General features: G+C 41.9%; 1 protein-coding gene across 1 annotated transcript in view; it reads right to left on the bottom strand.

Moving 5' to 3' along the window:
• The window catches only part of LOC126109810 (carbonic anhydrase), a 214,348-nt gene that overhangs the window by 5,793 nt on the left and 191,045 nt on the right, over positions 1–17,510 (bottom strand). Inside the window, exon 7 of the mRNA XM_049914870.1 lies at positions 3,584–3,811. Within this exon, the coding sequence (XP_049770827.1) occupies positions 3,584–3,811 (228 nt within the window). The remainder of the gene's footprint in view (positions 1–3,583; positions 3,812–17,510) is intronic.

Consider the following 17,510-nt stretch of genomic DNA (forward strand, 5'->3'; position numbering starts at 1 on the left):
ATTGTAGCTAAATGATAAAGGATTTTTCTGTCTATGTATTTGCAGCACATTACACTTGTATACATTGAGATCCAATTGCCATTCCCTGCACCTTGTGTCAATTTGTTGCAGATCCGCCTGCTTTCAGTACAGTTTTCTATAGCTAGAACCTCAAGGGAACCAGGGTGCTGCGGTAATGACACGCTATAGTAATATCTATTGTCAACACGGTTATTGCTCATGCATAAATTAAGAGGTACGTGATTCATCGTTTCTTTGCGCCTCTCCACAAGCTTTCTGCACATTGTTATGGCTATCAATCAAGCATTACATTCTTCCATCAGCACGTGTTTCCCCCAAAATGATTAGTTCATTGTCATCAGTTTAAATGTTCGGTACTTTTCCAGTTCGCGCTGTTTCATGGGTTGTGTGTGCACTGTGTGAAGATGAAGATGCAGTGTTTTTGCTTTTCCTGTGAAGTTCAAAGTGCCAGCAGGGAAATGTCGTGTGAAAGGGGCAGATTTAGAAAATACAGTGCAGGTGCTCAAAAGATTAAGAAAAAACTACATGAGAAGCTGCTGTCGAAAAATTTCTGTGGCCAACAACTTCGGACTATGGCATTAGCAGTAGCCTCTCATCGTGTGGTGCTTTAGATACAAGTGAACATAGAGTACTGGAATGTGGACCTCCTCCTATCCAATATTTTGGTAGGCCTAGTAGTAGCAATTGTTAAATAATCACAGATTCGGACTCAGTCACTTAGCCTAATACATTAATATCCTACACAATAATGAAATTGTACAGAAAGGTCCTACTAAAATTGTAAATTTACAGTATTCCTTAAATGATAACAGAAGAAAATTTTCAACTCTTTTTTAGTAAGAACTTTACCAAATGGAGAAGAAAAGAGATCGCAAATGGCTTGCGTATTCCAAATCTACGGGCAGAAGTTTTTTTTTTTTAAATAAAGCTGTCAAGTGATGCACTCTATGATTGGATTTGTTTAGGAAATCGGCTTCAAGAGCATGAACAATCATTTAATCACATAAACAGTACAAAAATAGGTGGAATGTGAGCTATGTTCGGAACAAAAAAAGTGCTATTGATGAAACTGACGTTGAACTACTGGAAAAAGAAAAGGAATACCACAAAATATGGCCTTAAGGGGAACCAGCGACAGGCTCTAGCAAGAAAATAATAGTAATTTTCTTGGTTTGATCGAAATGACAGCAGAATTTGACCCTGTTTTTCAGGAATATTTAAGGGGGTAAAAACTCAAATTCATGACCATTATCTTGGGGAAAACATTTCAAATGAGCTCATAAATTTGCTTGCCAACAAAGTAAAAAACAGCATTGCCAATTTTGTAAAAGAAAGTAAATATATTTCTATCATACTTGATTGTACTCCTAATACAAGCCACAAGGAATAAACGTCACTGACTGTTCAGTTTTTAAATTTATCAGAAGACGCAACGACTGCAGAACACCACTTCCTCAGCTTTCTGAACATCACTTCAACGTAAGTTTGACTGAAACCCTTTCGTCAAAACTAGATCAGCTAGGACTCGATAGTCTGTGGTGGTGTGGGTGGACTGCTGTGGCCTGTTCTGGGGTTGTGAACCACTGAGAGCTACGGCGGGACGAAGCCTCTCCATCATTTCTAGGTGCCCAGTTTAATATATCATAGGTATCAAGTGAGAGGATGTTGTTTGGTGACTGGTATTCTCTTTCTGCAACACAGGGAAGCTACTTATCTTAAGAGAGTCCATGTGTCACGGTACAAGCTCTTCAAATAATAGCCCACGTTAGCCTCACTGTTGGTGAAGTACAAGTCCTGCTAAGCGATGAATGACAGGTGCCAAACTAGGATGTGAGTTGGTGAGTGAGACAGAGTAACTGACGGTGACTGAAGCCTCCGGTCAGCAGTGGCGATTTAAATACTTGCGGTCGAAAATGCGTTGTCGGATTGTTACTTAAGAGTCTCTGTTTGTCCCCTCTCCTGTTAGGTGCACTTGACCCAACGCCTGCTACAGATCATCTTGCTACATCTTTGTCGGCCGGTGTGTTGCTGACAGCTTACGCCAGCACAGGTGGCATGTAGGGTGTTATCAAACTGGGAGCTCCGAAAAAGGCAGGATAATAACCCACAACTACCATCCCCTGCCGCGAATATCGCGTTTACATTTCGTCAAATGGTTTTGAACAGCGCCTAGTGGTTCCAATCTGTACCGAAGAGTAAAACTTGTGGTCCTGCTGCTCTCAAAAGCGGTCAGATCGCATTTAATGGGAATGCAGCCCAACAATTTCCTAAGAGAAGAGATGAAACGTCTGAGGGTGTCAGCAGTGTCAAATGTTATCAATAACATCTTTCTCTTTTTCGCCGCAGTGCGAAATGTCGTTTCCATCTGTGTAATGTGTGAGAATCAACATCCCAAGGAAAGGGATGGTTTCACTTTACAAATAGGCATTTCAGTCCCTGTTCACATATTAGAATAACAGAGAGATACGTTACCAGTCATTTTAAAAACAAGACAACAACATTCAGATGAAACAATCAGGACATTTAATCAATAATTAAATTCCGAAGTAACAAAATATAATAAAGTGATTTTAATTTTTATTGTGAGAGTGAACTACAGCGTTAAGACCCATTTTGGAGGTAGTACCCTCATGATGATTGCACACACTTATTAATTTATTTATTAGTTTCCCTTGTTACAAATGACCTGTACCCGTATTTCACAGTTATTCTATTTACTTAAATGCATATTGCATTAAAAATGCTGACAGGTCGTTATGGTAGTACCAATAAAAATCACTAGATCGCAGGCCACTGAAAAGATCGAACAGACCCGAGATTTCCCAAACTGTGACGTAAACTCTTTGGACACCTCGAGCCGTATTCAAACACAGCCCTAGCTGTCCGCAGCTCGTGGTCTAGTGGCCAGTGCTGCTGCCTGTGGATCATGGGGTCCCGAGTTCGATTCCTGGCCAGGTTGGGGTCTCTGCCTGGGGACTGGGAGTTTGTGTTGTACTTATCATTTCATCATCATTGTCATTCGTGAAACTGGCTGGAGTGGAGTGTGTCAGAATTGGACTGTGTTTGAGTGCCCCACAAACCAAACGTCATCATCAAACAGCCCTAGCTGAGGTGTCAAAAGGAAGGGTAAAATATGGCTGTATGAATCTTTATGCCGTGTTTCAAACTTCTGTATTACAGTGATGACAGACAATTACGGGTTTTCGAAAATGTGATCCTTTAATTGTGTTGCGGAGTGTAGATATCGCGCCCAGTATCACGTTCTACGAGAAGTACCGTGCGATGTGGTGCAGTGGTTAGCACACTGGTCCCGCATTCAGGAGGACGACAGTTCAAACCCGCGTCCGGCCTTCCTGATTAGGTTTTCCGTGATTTTCCTAAATAGCTTCAGGCAAATGTCAGGATGGTTCCTTCGAGAGGGCACGGCTGACTTCCTTTCCCATCCTTCCCCAATCTGACGGGATCGGCGACCTCGCTGTTCGGTCCCGTCCCGTGACTCAAACGACCGACCGACCTCTGAGAAGCACTGGACTACGATGTGGAGAGGAAGTGGACCGCTCACCTGGCTGAAGGAGATGGGCAATGCATCCGGGAAGATGACCCACGTGACGGACTCGGAGCAGGGCGGCGTGGTGAGCGAGCCGCGGTACGTGTAGAAGGCGTCCATGTCGGCGGTCAACAGCGACGACAGTGAGAAGCTGATGTGCAGCGGGGAGCTGTCGCCGGGGAACTTGACGCGCTCCAGCACCTCCAGGATGGGCCGCAGCGCGTGGTTGTTCTTCTCCTGGGCCTGCGTCAACAAACTGGGATGCAGTCAAGACACTGTTGCTTACACTAGAAGACTGTATGGGCCCCTGGATCTACAGGCTCCAACAAAAAGACCTCCCGTATCTTTTGTGTGTGTGTGTTTTTTTTTTGTCTGATGGCTAGGGTTCTTCTATCTCCGGTGGAGGTTGGTCCCTCAGGTGTAGGGGGTATGGTTGCTTACTGGGGACACCACTTATTTTCATAAAATGGGGCTCCGTTCTGAACTTTTGAGGGCTTTTGGGCACTAATTTTGGTCCATGAGGCACTCATTCGTGGTATAATTAAGAGCTTCCTCTTGTTTTTGATTTTTTTAGTGATCCTTAATTACTCCTGACCTAATATTGCCATTGATACTCTGACTTTGTGCCAGGGTGCTGGTTCCACTGTTGCTAAGTCCTGAAGTTGGTTTGGATCTACAGGGTCCGACAAAAAGACCTCCCGTATCTGGAGAGGCCGCTGTGTGAGTTGTGGTGTGGATATTGATGCGAAAGATGTATCTATCGATAACGGTCTGTAGTAGGAGCAATGGCTTCAATAGGTAAGCATCGTGCATTTCTTATGGAGGAGTATATCTACGTCTACACGATTAATCTGTTATTCACAATTAAGTGCCTGGCAGAGGATTCATCAAACCACTTTCAAGCTCTTTCTCTACAGTTCCACTCTCGAACAGCGTGTGGCAAAATGAACACTTAAATCTGTCAGTGTGATCTCTGATTTCTCTTATTCTATTACGATAATCATTCTTCCCTAAGTAGGTGAGCGGTAACAAAATATTTTCACACTCTGGGGAGAAGGTTGGTGCTGTCAACCAGTCGCATACCAACCATTTCTTTAGAAGAGGGGGGTGGGGGTGGGGGGGGGGGGGGGGGGAGAAGAAAACCCAGTTAGCAATTACGTCTTTTAGCAAAACTGTTAAGAACACACGCATACCGATAGTGTGGGAAGGTGCGTTTGGTAGCGCTATGTTGTTCTACAGAGAGAAACAACTTATTATAGCAATATGGACCCAGTTTCATAGGTCGTGGTCTTGAAAACAATTTCGTTGCTTTAATTCTTAAAAAGACATCATTGATCAGGGAAGATATCGGTCCTACTTTGTTTTGAGACCATTACGAAAAGGAGTTCGTATTATCAATCGCATTATCAATCGGCCAGAGAGAAACCATTTCTTATTATTACTATTTTACAAACACTGTGCATCACATTTTTAATGAAAAAAAGAAAAACACAATTGGTTTGAAAAGAAGGCAATTATTTTGTTTTTATTTAGACTCAAAAATTTTACGTACAATTTCCAAGAGTAGTTTTTCTTTAGACTTATGGAAACAAATTCTTTCATGACATCCATAAGATTAATTTTTCCAGCCCTGTCTTGCTGAACGTGGAGGAGGAGTAGATGGGTGAGCCTCGAGTGAGTTATTGTTGATCTGAGGCAAGTTTTAAGTTGTCTCAAGGCACTGAATGGCCTCACAGAGGGTATAGACGATACTGGAACTGTCAGAATCAGAATGATGAGGCGAATAACTTCCCGAAAGGGTTCTTTAACGCTACCAAGTTCAGCAAAAAGTTTCCTTCCAATGGGGGGGGGGGGTTACAGTATATGGGTGTATACCAGTCGTAATGGTTCTCAGCATTTCGAGCTGTGCATGGAGCCTGTCCAGGTTAAAGTCTGTTGTAGGTACTCCAAGCAGTTCTTCCAAATATCGTGTAGGTGGGATAGTCGCTTTGAATCCTCTCGATTGAACCTTCGATCAGTCTCATTCAGGAGCTCAAGAATTTCAAACAAACTATTCCTAAATTTTCGTACTTCAGACAGTTTATTGGGAACAGACAAGTGTTTCTGTGTGTTGCAATTTCGCTGGTAATTTTCTTGGCTGTGGCGTATTTAGGTCTTCCATATTTAGGTTTTTAGAATAGCCTTTGGATTTCTCTAACAGCATATCAAATGCTTCCATAGTCCTAGGATTTGCAAGAGCTACTTTTAGAACCTCTACAGAATTACATTTACGTTCTTCCATGAACTACTGAAAGCAATCAATATTGAGCCAGGAAATTTATGACAAATAAATGACATTCAATAATTACGCACCTTTCACCACAAAGATTCACCTCGAAACTGCAAAGCAAATGTTTGTGTCTTTATCTCTGTATGGAAAACTGGAGAACAACCACTGGCTACACTGTACACGTTACACGTTTGTTACCAGAGCAACAATGCGTAGCGATGTAGCTACGGGGTGAAGACATGGTGGTCGTGAAGGGAGGGAAAAGGGGAAGTGTTAGAATTCTGCCTCTCCTCACATTTGGGTTATCACGTTGTTTTTCTTAAATGTTGGATAGTTCGTAGAATGCGGCGGACATTGTCGAAGCGGCGAGCCAGGTCAGGCCTACCGACTACTGTTTGGGCATTGCACGTCGGTGATTGTCAGTTTCGAACGGACCGCACGTGGCTTCTGTCCGCGTGACCGCGAGACTAAACTGATCAAAAAACGTTTCGCACCACCTGCAGATCTGCGAACGTGTATGGACTTAGATTCAAGGGGAAGCGAGTAGTATGTAATGAGGGTGGTGGTAATATTTGTTTTGAACAATATATTATTACGCAGGTGCAGAGTGTAATGGTCGCCTGGTCGTAGATATTGCTAATTGCTATAATCGCACTATTTCACTCCCATTTACGGAGCTTGTTAGCACTTGATGTTAGGTTGGCGCCATTAAAATGCTTTGTGTTGTGGTAATCGCTGCTACTTGCTGGATCGCTGCTGTGTCTCGATGCTGATGCTGGCTCTAAATCTGGTTGTCTAGGGTTAAACACATGAGGTCCCGTGTTTTCTATATGCTTTTGATGATAAAGAACGAGCGAAACCAACAAATATGTAAACTTCAAATATTTATTACTCTAGTGGCCATCTTAATTCCACTGTCCACCAAAGACCATGACACAACACAAAGTAGTACTTTCTTTACATGTTCTTTGCATTGTTTATCCACCTCAAACAATAACACACAAACACACTTTACCAAAGTGACATTCCGACTGCCTCTCGACCCTTCTTGCTGCTCGTATTTATAACATTGTCAAAGAACTACTAAAAAGAGATATAGTTTATAAGCCACATGTACATCTGTTATCATAATTTGTGCAGAAAAGTTATTAATTTGCATCGAGTGACATAATTTAACATGTTATTAAAATGACAGACAGATTTGTTGACTTGACAGAATAATTCTCTGTTACAAAAAGGCCGTTTTTTAGAAGTTTGTCAATTGACTTCTCTAATTTGCATAAATAAGTAAATAACATGAATTATTAAGAATTACATTGGTTTTCGTCTAAAATAGGATTGCTTACGTGAATACTGAGTGAAAAGGCTCCTAGTGAACAAATAGGTTTCACTGGGTGATTTTTATTTAAGGAGATCCAAAATACCTAAGTTGGCCACTATTTTTCGTACTTCATATTAATTATTTAAGATGAACTTAGTGTTTTTACATGATGACCTTTGCTGTATCAGTGATCAAGTGATATTAACTTTTGCGTGGGTCAGTTATTCAGTATAATTTAATGGGTTGACAGTTTATGGAGACATGTTATGCAATCATTGTTAACATACACAGTAACTTTTCTATAATCATAAATACTCGTTAAACTGGTTGAATTTAGAGGGTATCGCATACTTCGGTAAAGTAAAGCCTTTAATATGTTCCGTTACAAGAGGATAACTGTTAGCAACGTAAACTGACAGGAAAATAAAATTTTTACAGTAAAGATATCTGCATTAAGTCCGGCGCTCCTCCCCCAGATTCGGCGCACTGGCCACTGTATATACGACGAGGGCCCGACCAGTCTCAACTATTGTTCGAAAGCGCTACAAAGAATTTGTTACATATGCATGCAGAGGTTGTCCCCTATTAGGAGCCATAGACTGAAAAATGGACGAAGGGAAAGGACAGAATTTAGTGGGTGTTATAAGCTAGTTTAGTCAAAAGCAAAAATCGCTGCCAGCAAAAATACTGATGCCATACTTCTTGAAAGTAACATAGTTTATTCACTGGCTCTGCCTATTGATTAAATAAAACTCCAAGTGAATTTGGGGGGGGGGGGGGGGGGCAGGAACCATATCTTGCCCTTCCCGGATTTTGAAGTGGAGGGGGCGACTGCCACTCTTCCCCCCCCCCCCCCCCCCCCCCTCTCCTCTCACCGGTTGATGCGCCGTGGCTGCCACCTCAATTCGTGTATCACATCCTATTGCGATAACACAAAACGAGCTGCCCTTCTTTGAGCTTTTTCGATTATCTCCGTCAAATCCTATCTGGTGCGAATCTCACACTGCACAACAGTATTCCAGAAGAGGGCGGACAAGCGTAATGTAAGCAGTCTCTTTACTAGACCTGTTGCATTTTCTAAGTGTTCTGCCAATAAATCATAGTGTGTGGTTTGCTTTCCCCACAACACTGCCTATGTAATCGTTCCAATACAAGTTATTTGTAACTGTAATTACCAAGTATTGAGTTGAGTTTGCAGCCTTCTGTGATTTATCGATCAACTCAAATTTAGAGGATTCTTTTAGTTCTCATGTGTATGACGCCACACGTTTCATGATTCACAGTCAATAGCAATTTTTTTCACTATACGTATATCTTGTCTAAATGATTTTGCTATTGGTTTTCATCATCTCATGACTTTACAAGACTGAAAATGACAGCATCATCTGCAAACAATATAAGAGGGCTGTCTTCAGATTGTCTTCTAAATCGTTTACATAGATGAAGAACAGCAGAGGGCCTATAACACTTCCTTGGGGAACACCACATATTACTTCTGTTTTACTCGATGACTTCTACATCTACATCTACATGATTACTCTGCAATTCACATTTAAGTGCTTGGCAGAGGGTTCGTCGAACCACAATCATACTATCTCCCTACCATTCCACTCCCGAACAGCGCGCGGGAAAAACGAACACACAAACCTTTCTGTTCGAGCTCTGATTTCTCTTATTTTATTTTGATCATCATTCCTACCCATGTAGGTTGGGCTGAACAAAATATTTTCGCATTCGGAGGAGAAAGTTGGCGACTGAAATTTCGTAAATAGATCTCGCCGCGACGAAAAACGTCTTTGCTTTAATGACTTCCACCCCAACTCGCGTATCATATCTGCCACACTCTTTCCCCTATTACGTGATAATACAAAACGAGCTGTCCTTTTTTGTACCCTTTCGATGTCCTCCGTCAATCCAACCTGGTAAGGATCCCACACCGCGCAGCAATATTCTAACAGAGGACGAACGAGTGTAGTGTAAGCTGTCTCTTTAGTGGACTTGTTGCATCTTCTAAGTGTCCTGCCAATGAAACGCAACCTTTGGCTCGCCTTCCCCACAATATTATCTATGTGGTCTTTCCAACTGAAGTTGTTCGTAATTTTAACACCCAGGTACTTAATTGAATTGACAGCTTTGAGAATTGTACTATTTATCGAGTAATCGAATTCCAACGGATTTCTTCCCGTCAGTTACTATAAACTGTGACCTTTATGACACAATATCACGAATCCCATCACACAATTGAGACGATACTCCATTGATGCGCAATTTAATTAGAAGTCGCTTTTGTGGAACGGTATCAAAAGCCTTCAGTAAATTTAAAAAAAAAAATGAAATAAATTTGACATCTCCTGTCGACAGGACTCATTACTTCGTGAGAATAAAGAGCTAGTTCTGTTTCACAAGAATTATATTTAATGAATCCTTTTTGGCTGTCTGTCAATAAATCGTTTTCTTCGAAGTGATTTACAATATTCGAACACAATATATGTCAGAAATCTACTGAAAATCGACATTAATGAGATGGGTCTGTAATTCGGTAGATTAGTTCTATTTCCTTTCTTGAGTATTGGAGCGACTTGTGTAACTTTCTAATTTTTAGGTACGGGCTTTCTACGAGGGAGCAGTTCTATATAACTACTAATAAGGGAACCTGCCCATCGCACCCCCCTCAGATTTAGTTATAAGTTGGCACAGTGGATAGCTCTTGAAAAACTGAACACAGATCAATCGAGAAAACAGGAAGAAGTTGTGTGGAACTATGAAAAAAATAAGAAAAATATACAAACTGAGTAGTTCATCTGCAAAATAAGCAACATCCCAGGAACTAGTGAGCTTAACAGCGCCGTGGTCTCGTGGTTAGCGTGAGCAGCTGTGGAACGGGAGGTCATTGGTTCAAGTCTTCCCTCGAGCGAAAAGTTTAATTTTTTATTTTCAGACAATTATCAAAGTTCAGGCACTCACACATAATCATCTTCGCTCTCCAAAATTCCAGGACATATTCAGATTTGCTTGGGCATATGCAGGATTTGACGGTCTACACAAGGAAAAATTTGAAAACGTTAAAAACATATGTTTTGACAGAGCACAGGGAAAACTGTGCGACTGGGAAACTGTTGCATTCGTTTGTTGCAGTTTATGTGACAAACTCTTATGTTTTCATCACTTTTTTGAGAGTGATTATCACACCTAAATCGGGCAAGGTACAAGAATCTTTTTACCCATTCGCCAAGTGTACAAGTTAGGTGGGTCGACAACATATTCCTGTCATGTGACGCACATGCCGTCACCAGTGTCGTATAGAATATATCAGACGTGTTTTCCTGTGGGGGAATCGGTTGACCTATGACAATGCACGGTCACATGTTAAAAAATGGTTCAAATGGCTCTGAGCACTATGGGACTTAACTGCTGAGGTCATCCATCAGCCCCCTAGAACTTAGAACTACTTAAACCTAACTAACCTAAGGACATCACACACATCCCTGCCCGAGGCAGGATTCGAACCTGCGAACGTAGCAGTCGCGCGGTTCCGGACTACAGCGCCTAGAACCGCATGGCCACCGCGGCCGGCGGCCACATGTTAGTCAAAAAACCATGGAAGGGATCACAAAACTCATGTGGACAACACTGAAACACCTGGCTTACAGCCCTGACCTGGTTCCATGTGACTATCATCTCTTTGGGAAACTGAAGGACTCTCTTCATGGAACAAGGTTTGAAGATGATGACTCCCTTGTGCACGCTGCCAAACAGTGGCTCCAACAGGTTGGTCCAGAATTTTACCATGCGGGTATACAGGCACTGGTTTGAAGATGGCGTAAGGCAGTTGAGAGAGGTGGAAATTATGTGGATAAATGAAAATATTGTTCCTAAAGGATGTATCTGCACACTGTAAAACTTTCAAACATTTGGAATAGAAGATGGATTTAAAAAAAAATAGTGTGCGTTTCTTTTGAAGTGTCCCTCGTATGTTAAGATAATTTTCAGCGTTAACTTTGGCACATATCTCCAAGAACTGAAAGTAAACTAAACTCCGCCCGAACAGACCATGAAGGTCCAACGTTACTGATTGGCCGCTGTGTCATCCTCAGCCCACAGTCATCACGTCGCCAAGAACTGCAGTGGCAAAATTTCTTTCCTGTCCCATAAGACAGTTGCTTTGAGATTCCTGCTTGAAAGTGTTTGACGACACACTGTGGGCTTTTCCGGCGACCTTATATTGCCCCACTGCATTGGCTGAAGTTTTACTTCTGCACCCACGTTCCTTCTCCTGCCACGATCTTCCTCTTCTTTTCGTAACGCGCAAAAAAGACAGTCTTTTGTTTTTAAGAAAGAAGTTTAGGCATCCATATGGCATTAAATTCCCGGTAGCCCAAAATCTTCGGTAATCACTTCGTACAAGAAGAGCTCGACCTTTTTTTTTTTTGGTCATCAGTCTACTGACTGGTTTGATGCGGCCCGCCACGAATTCCTTTCCTGTCTTAACCTCTTCATCTCAGAGTAGCACTTGCAACCTAAGTCCTCAATTATTTGCTTGACGTATTCCAATCTCTGTCTTCCTCTACAGTTTTTGCCCTCTACAGCTCCCTCTAGTACCATGGAAGTCATTCCCTCATGTCTTAGCAGATCTCCTATCATCCTGTCCCTTCTCCTTATCAGAGTTTTCCACATATTCCTTTCCTCTCCGATTCTGCGTAGAACCTCCTCATTCCTTACCTTCTCAGTCCACCTAATTTTCAACATTCGTCTATAGCACCACATCTCAAATGCTTCGATTCTCTTCTGTTCCGGTTTTCCCACAGTCCATGTTTCACTACCATACAATGCTGTACTCCAGACGTACATCCTCAGAAATTTCTTCCTCAAATTAAGGCCGGTATTTGATATTAGTAGACTTCTCTTGGCCAGAAATGCCTTTTTTGCCATAGCGAGTCTGCTTTTGATGTCCTCCTTGCTCCAACCGTCATTGGTTATTTTACTGCCTAGGTAGCAGAATTCCTTAACTTCATTGACTTCGTGACCATCAATCCTGATGTTAAGTTTCTCGCTGTTCTCATTTCTACTACTTCTCATTACCTTCGTCTTTCTCCGATTTACTCTCAAGCCATACTGTGTACTCATTAGACTGTTCATTCCGTTCAGCAGATCATTTAATTCTTCTTCACTTTCACTCAGGATAGCAATGTCATCAGCGAATCGTATCATTGATATCCTGTCACCTTGTATTTTAATTCCACTCCTGAACCTTTCTCTTATTTCCATCGTTGCTTCCTCGATGTACAGATTGAAGAGTAGGGGCGAAAGGCTACAGCCTTGTCTTACACCCTTCTTAATACGAGCACTTCGTTCTTGATCGTCCACTCTTATTATTCCCTCTTGGTTGTTGTACATATTGTATATGACCCGTCTCTCCCTATAGCTTACCCCTACTTTTTTCAGAATCTCGAACAGCTTGCACCATTTTATATTGTCGAACGCTTTTTCCAGGTCGACAAATCCTATGAAAGTGTCTTGATTTTTCTTTAGCCTTGCTTCCATTATTAGCCGTAACGTCAGAATTGCCTCTCTCGTCCCTTTACTTTTCCTAAAGCGAAACTGATCGTCACCTAGCGCATTCTCAATTTTCTTTTCCAGTCTTCTGTATATTATTCTTGTAAGCAGCTTCGATGCATGAGCTGTTAAGCTGATTGTGCGATAATTCTCGCACTTGTCAGCTCGACTAATGAGTGGAAAATGAACCCAAAGGCTCCGGGATCGTAAATCTGTGGTTTTCTCTAACACTTTCGTCAACCAAACTCATCAGATCTCCACTCACGGTACTCGGTCGACTATTTTCCTCCTCATCACGGATATTTGTTGATCTGTTTTTCAACTTACGGCACCATCTTTTAGGGTTCCATGCCACACTCGACAAAAACGGAACCTTTATAGGGCCACGTTGTTGTCCATCTGTCTGCTGTCTGTCTGTCCAACTGTCGAAAACCATTTTTCTCAGGAGCGGGTCGAAACTGATGTCACATACTGAGGTCGAAGATCCCTTGGCGGTTCAAAAATGTTCAAATGTGTGTGAAATCTTATGAGACTTAACTGCTAAGGTTATCAGTCCCTAAGCTTACACACTACTTAATCTAACTTATCCTATGGACAAACACACACACCCATGCCCGAGGGAGGACTCGAACCTCCACCGGGATTAGACGCACAATCCTTGACAGCAGCGCCTGAGACCGCTCGGCTAATCCCGCGCGGCCCTTGGCGGTATAATAAAGGTAAGCTTGCAAGTCAATGCAGTACGAAGATACAGCCATTTATGTCACTTATTTTGATACTGGAAAACTGAATTATCAAAACGTTGTCCCGTTAGCCTAGAATCATGGAATGTAGCAAGAAGTAAGTTTTCACACTATAAGTAAACGAAAAAATCCGAAAACTTAATTTGTAATTATTTCACACCAAAAAAACAATTTTTTTTGTTATTTGTTGTCTAACTGTTGGTCTGTTCAAACAAATTTCGGGCTTGCAGCCGGTCGTCGTTCAATACTTGGCACGATGTTTCAACTGGGCACCTGCCACTCATCTTCAGGTGAGCCGTCGCAGACTGGCGATAACGTCCTCCGCTCCGCAATATATAGCGTACTGTAACTATTCTGCGCATGCGTCGAAAACTTGATAGTTGAACCAACACTGCCCGCCGGCAGCGCCCTCGCTGGTGGAATAGCGGAACTCAGTCGCCCTCTGCGTTGCTGTTTGCCACGGCCGTCGACGCACTCTGTCGTCTTCGATTTGAGCAAATCGTGGAGATGATGGGATTCCATGCACTGTCCAGCTGGTAGCCGCTGTCACGGTTTAACAGATTTTCCGCCAGTCGTATTTCTACGGATTCTTTAATAATGGAGTCCCAGAAAGACGTTGCTGTGGACAAAATCATTGTTTTCTCATACTCCATTGAATGTCCAGTAGAAATACAATGTTCAGCAATGACTGTTGGTCTGTTTGTCCATCCATCAAGACTCCTTTCTCTCATGAACGGGTAGACGTATCAAGCTGAACTTTATGCCACATAGTAAGGTATCTGGTCCCTTGCCAGTGTAATAAATGTAACCTTCAGAGTCACTACAGTCGGAACATACGACCATTTGTGTCACATATGTTGATACTCGCAAATTAACTCATCTAAATATATAGCATACTTCCTGTAGACCTAAAATTATCAAATTTGGCAGGCGGCAAGCTTTCACACTGGAAGTAAAGGGAAACAATCCGAGAATTCTCAATTTGTAATTATACGAAAAAAAATTTCTGTTGTCATTTGTTATCTGATTGACCGTAAGTCTGTCCATCCGTTTGTTGAGACGCCTGTTTCTCAGGAACAGGAAGAAGTATCAAGTTGAAATTTATGTTACATACCATGGTCTACGGCCCTTTGTAAGTGTAAAAAAGCTGAGCTAAGTAGTGCAATCAAAAGGTGCAGTTATTTACGTCACGTATTTTGATACTCTAAACTTGCTCATTAAAATGCATAGGGTACTTTCCGTTGACCTAGAATCATGAAATTTGGTAGAAGTATGATTTCACAGTACACGTAAAGGGAAAAACTTCAGGAAATTGTTAATTTGTAATTATATCACACGGAAAAAAATATTTTTTTGACATTTGTTATCCGACTTCAAACTTAAAATTAAAACATTCTGGAAAGCCTCGGAATTCTGAGACGCGATATCTTGCCAGTATTGAGGGCAGTATAAGAAGCAAAAAATCGTCAAGAATTTCGAGTCCCAGGATGGATGAACTGTCTATATACACAATTAAGTCTGTACGGAACCCTCACAGCGTGAGTGCTTGTTGCACCTGGCCAATTTTTTACACTACCTTCACTCATTACATTTGGCCCGTAAACTCCACAGAGTTCGCCATGAATTTCACTAGCTTTTTAGTTTTTTTTGCGACAAGAAACTTTATTAGAGAACGTAACTCATAACCGGCGGGGCTTGTGATTGCAGCAAAGAGTTTGAAAGCACCTGGCTCTGAGAGGAACAAAGACATGACCTTGACTCTCCGATGCTCACAGGGTACTAGTTCAAGGTGCATTCCACCATAAGAACGGCATACTATCTCTACTATTACGTGCGATATATGAAAACGGAAGATACTGACTGAAATATGCCGTTGTCAAGCACCTATTTAAGAAAGGTGGTAGGACAGGTGTCAATAACTACGGACCTATTTCACTGCTAATACCATTTTTCAAATTTTTGAGAAGGTAATGTGTTCCGTATTAATATCTCACCTGAGCAACAATAATATCCCTTAGTAAATTGCAGTCTGGTTTTCAGAAGAGTTTCTCTACTGAGACTGCCATTTACAGGTTCATGCAACAAATTCTACAAGTATAAATAATAAAACAGTGGAATTTGACTGTGTGAATTACAGTAATTGAAGCTCTATCTGATCGATGATATAGCCTACAACTGGATAATATCAAATCTAACCAAAAGAGTGCAGGAAATTGTACTTAGTAATTCAGACTGGGGAGAAATTACATATGGGGTTCCCCAAGGCTCAATATAAGGGCCACTATTGTTCCTCTAATATGTAAATGATATCCAGTCTAATACAGAACAATCATAATTAGTTCTTTTTTTGCAGATGGCACTACTATTGTAATCAATCCAAGCACACATACAGAAACAGAAAAGATGGTAAACTATGTCTTTGAAAGTATCATTGATTGGTTTTCTGTGGCCGGCCGGGGTGGCCGAGCGGTTTTAGGTGCTACAGTATGGACCCGCGCGACCGTTACGGTCGCAGGTTCGAGTCCTGCCTCGGGCATGGATGTGTGTGATGTCCTTAGGTTAGTTAGGTTTAAGTAGTTCTAAGTTCTAGGGGACTGATGACCTCAGAAGTTAAGTCCCATAGTGCTCAGAGCCATTTGATTTTTTTTTGGTTTTCTGTGACTGTTCTCACCCTCAGTTTTAAAAAGACACAACATATGCAGTTCTGCACATCTAGGGGTACTATACCATTGATAAATTTAACACATGGTGAAGAAATAATAAATAGGGTGGAAGCTCCAAAATTCTTAGATGTCCACATTGATGAGAATTTGAACAGGAGAAAGCATGCTTTGAAACTCCTAAAACAGCTCAGCTACATTTGCATTTAGAATTATTGCAAATCCTGAGGAGAGGGAAATCAGTAAGTTGAAGTATTTGGGATATTTTCATTCAGTAATGTCATATGGAATAATGCTCTCGGGTAACTCCTACTTATGAAAGAAAGACTTCATTGCTCAAAAACATGCTGTATGAATAATATGTACTGCTCACCCACGATCATGTTGTAGACATCTGTTTAAGGAGTTGGGCATTCTCACTATTGCTTCCCAGTATTTTCATTCCCTCACGAAGTTTGTTTTAAATCATCCACTGCAGTTCAAAATGAACAATAATGTACATAATTACAATACCAGAACGAGAAATTGAATTTTTAAGTATGAAAAGGGGTGCACAATGCTGCAGCTAAAATTTTTTGATAAGTTGCCAGTGATGTAAGATGTCTGACAGACAGCAAAGTAAATACGAGGCTTCTGTTCTTTCAGACAGGAAATTTACAGGAATCAGTGAAATGTTGCGAGTTCTGAGGGTAGTGGGCAGGGAAACTATGCTGTGTTGGCAGAAGAGCCAACACCGTGTTGCTAGAGGAGGCCGAAATGCACGCGTTTAAGCTCACGCAAACTGGCGTGAGGTCTGGAACAGGACAATGTAATTAATATAGCCAATAAGGTACGTTGCTGCTGGAATACTTAACTTTAATCCATAATTGGTGTACATCGCTCTTGATGATACATAATTACAATCTCAGTATAAACTGGTAATGGCGCCTTGCTAGGTCGTAGCAAATGACGTAGCTGAAGGCTATGCTAACTATCGTCTCGGCAAATGAGAGCGTATTTGTCAGTGTAGCTTCGCTAGCAAAGTCGGCTGTACATCTGGGGCGAGTGCTAGGACGTCTGCCGTGTGGCGGCGCTCGGTCTGCAATCACTGACAGTGGCGACACGCGGGTCCGACGTATACTAGCGGACCGCGGCCGATTTAAAGGCTACCACCTAGCAAGTGTGGTGTCTGGCGGTGACACCACACACTACGTCAGTAATGGGTGGACAGGTTGAAGATTTGAGTCGGTCGAGGGCCATGTGCGAAAGGCCAAGATGGTGCTGGCACGGTAGCTCAGCGTGTCTGGTCAGAGGGGTAGCTGTCCTTTGTAATAAAAAGGAAAAAAAAACTGAGTTAATGTATCAATGATGAACTTCGACAAGTGTCTTAGGACGTACACCCCGAACAAATACAACG

The sequence above is a fragment of the Schistocerca cancellata genome, chromosome 12 (assembly GCF_023864275.1).
Source record: "Schistocerca cancellata isolate TAMUIC-IGC-003103 chromosome 12, iqSchCanc2.1, whole genome shotgun sequence".
NCBI lineage: Eukaryota > Metazoa > Arthropoda > Insecta > Orthoptera > Acrididae > Schistocerca > Schistocerca cancellata.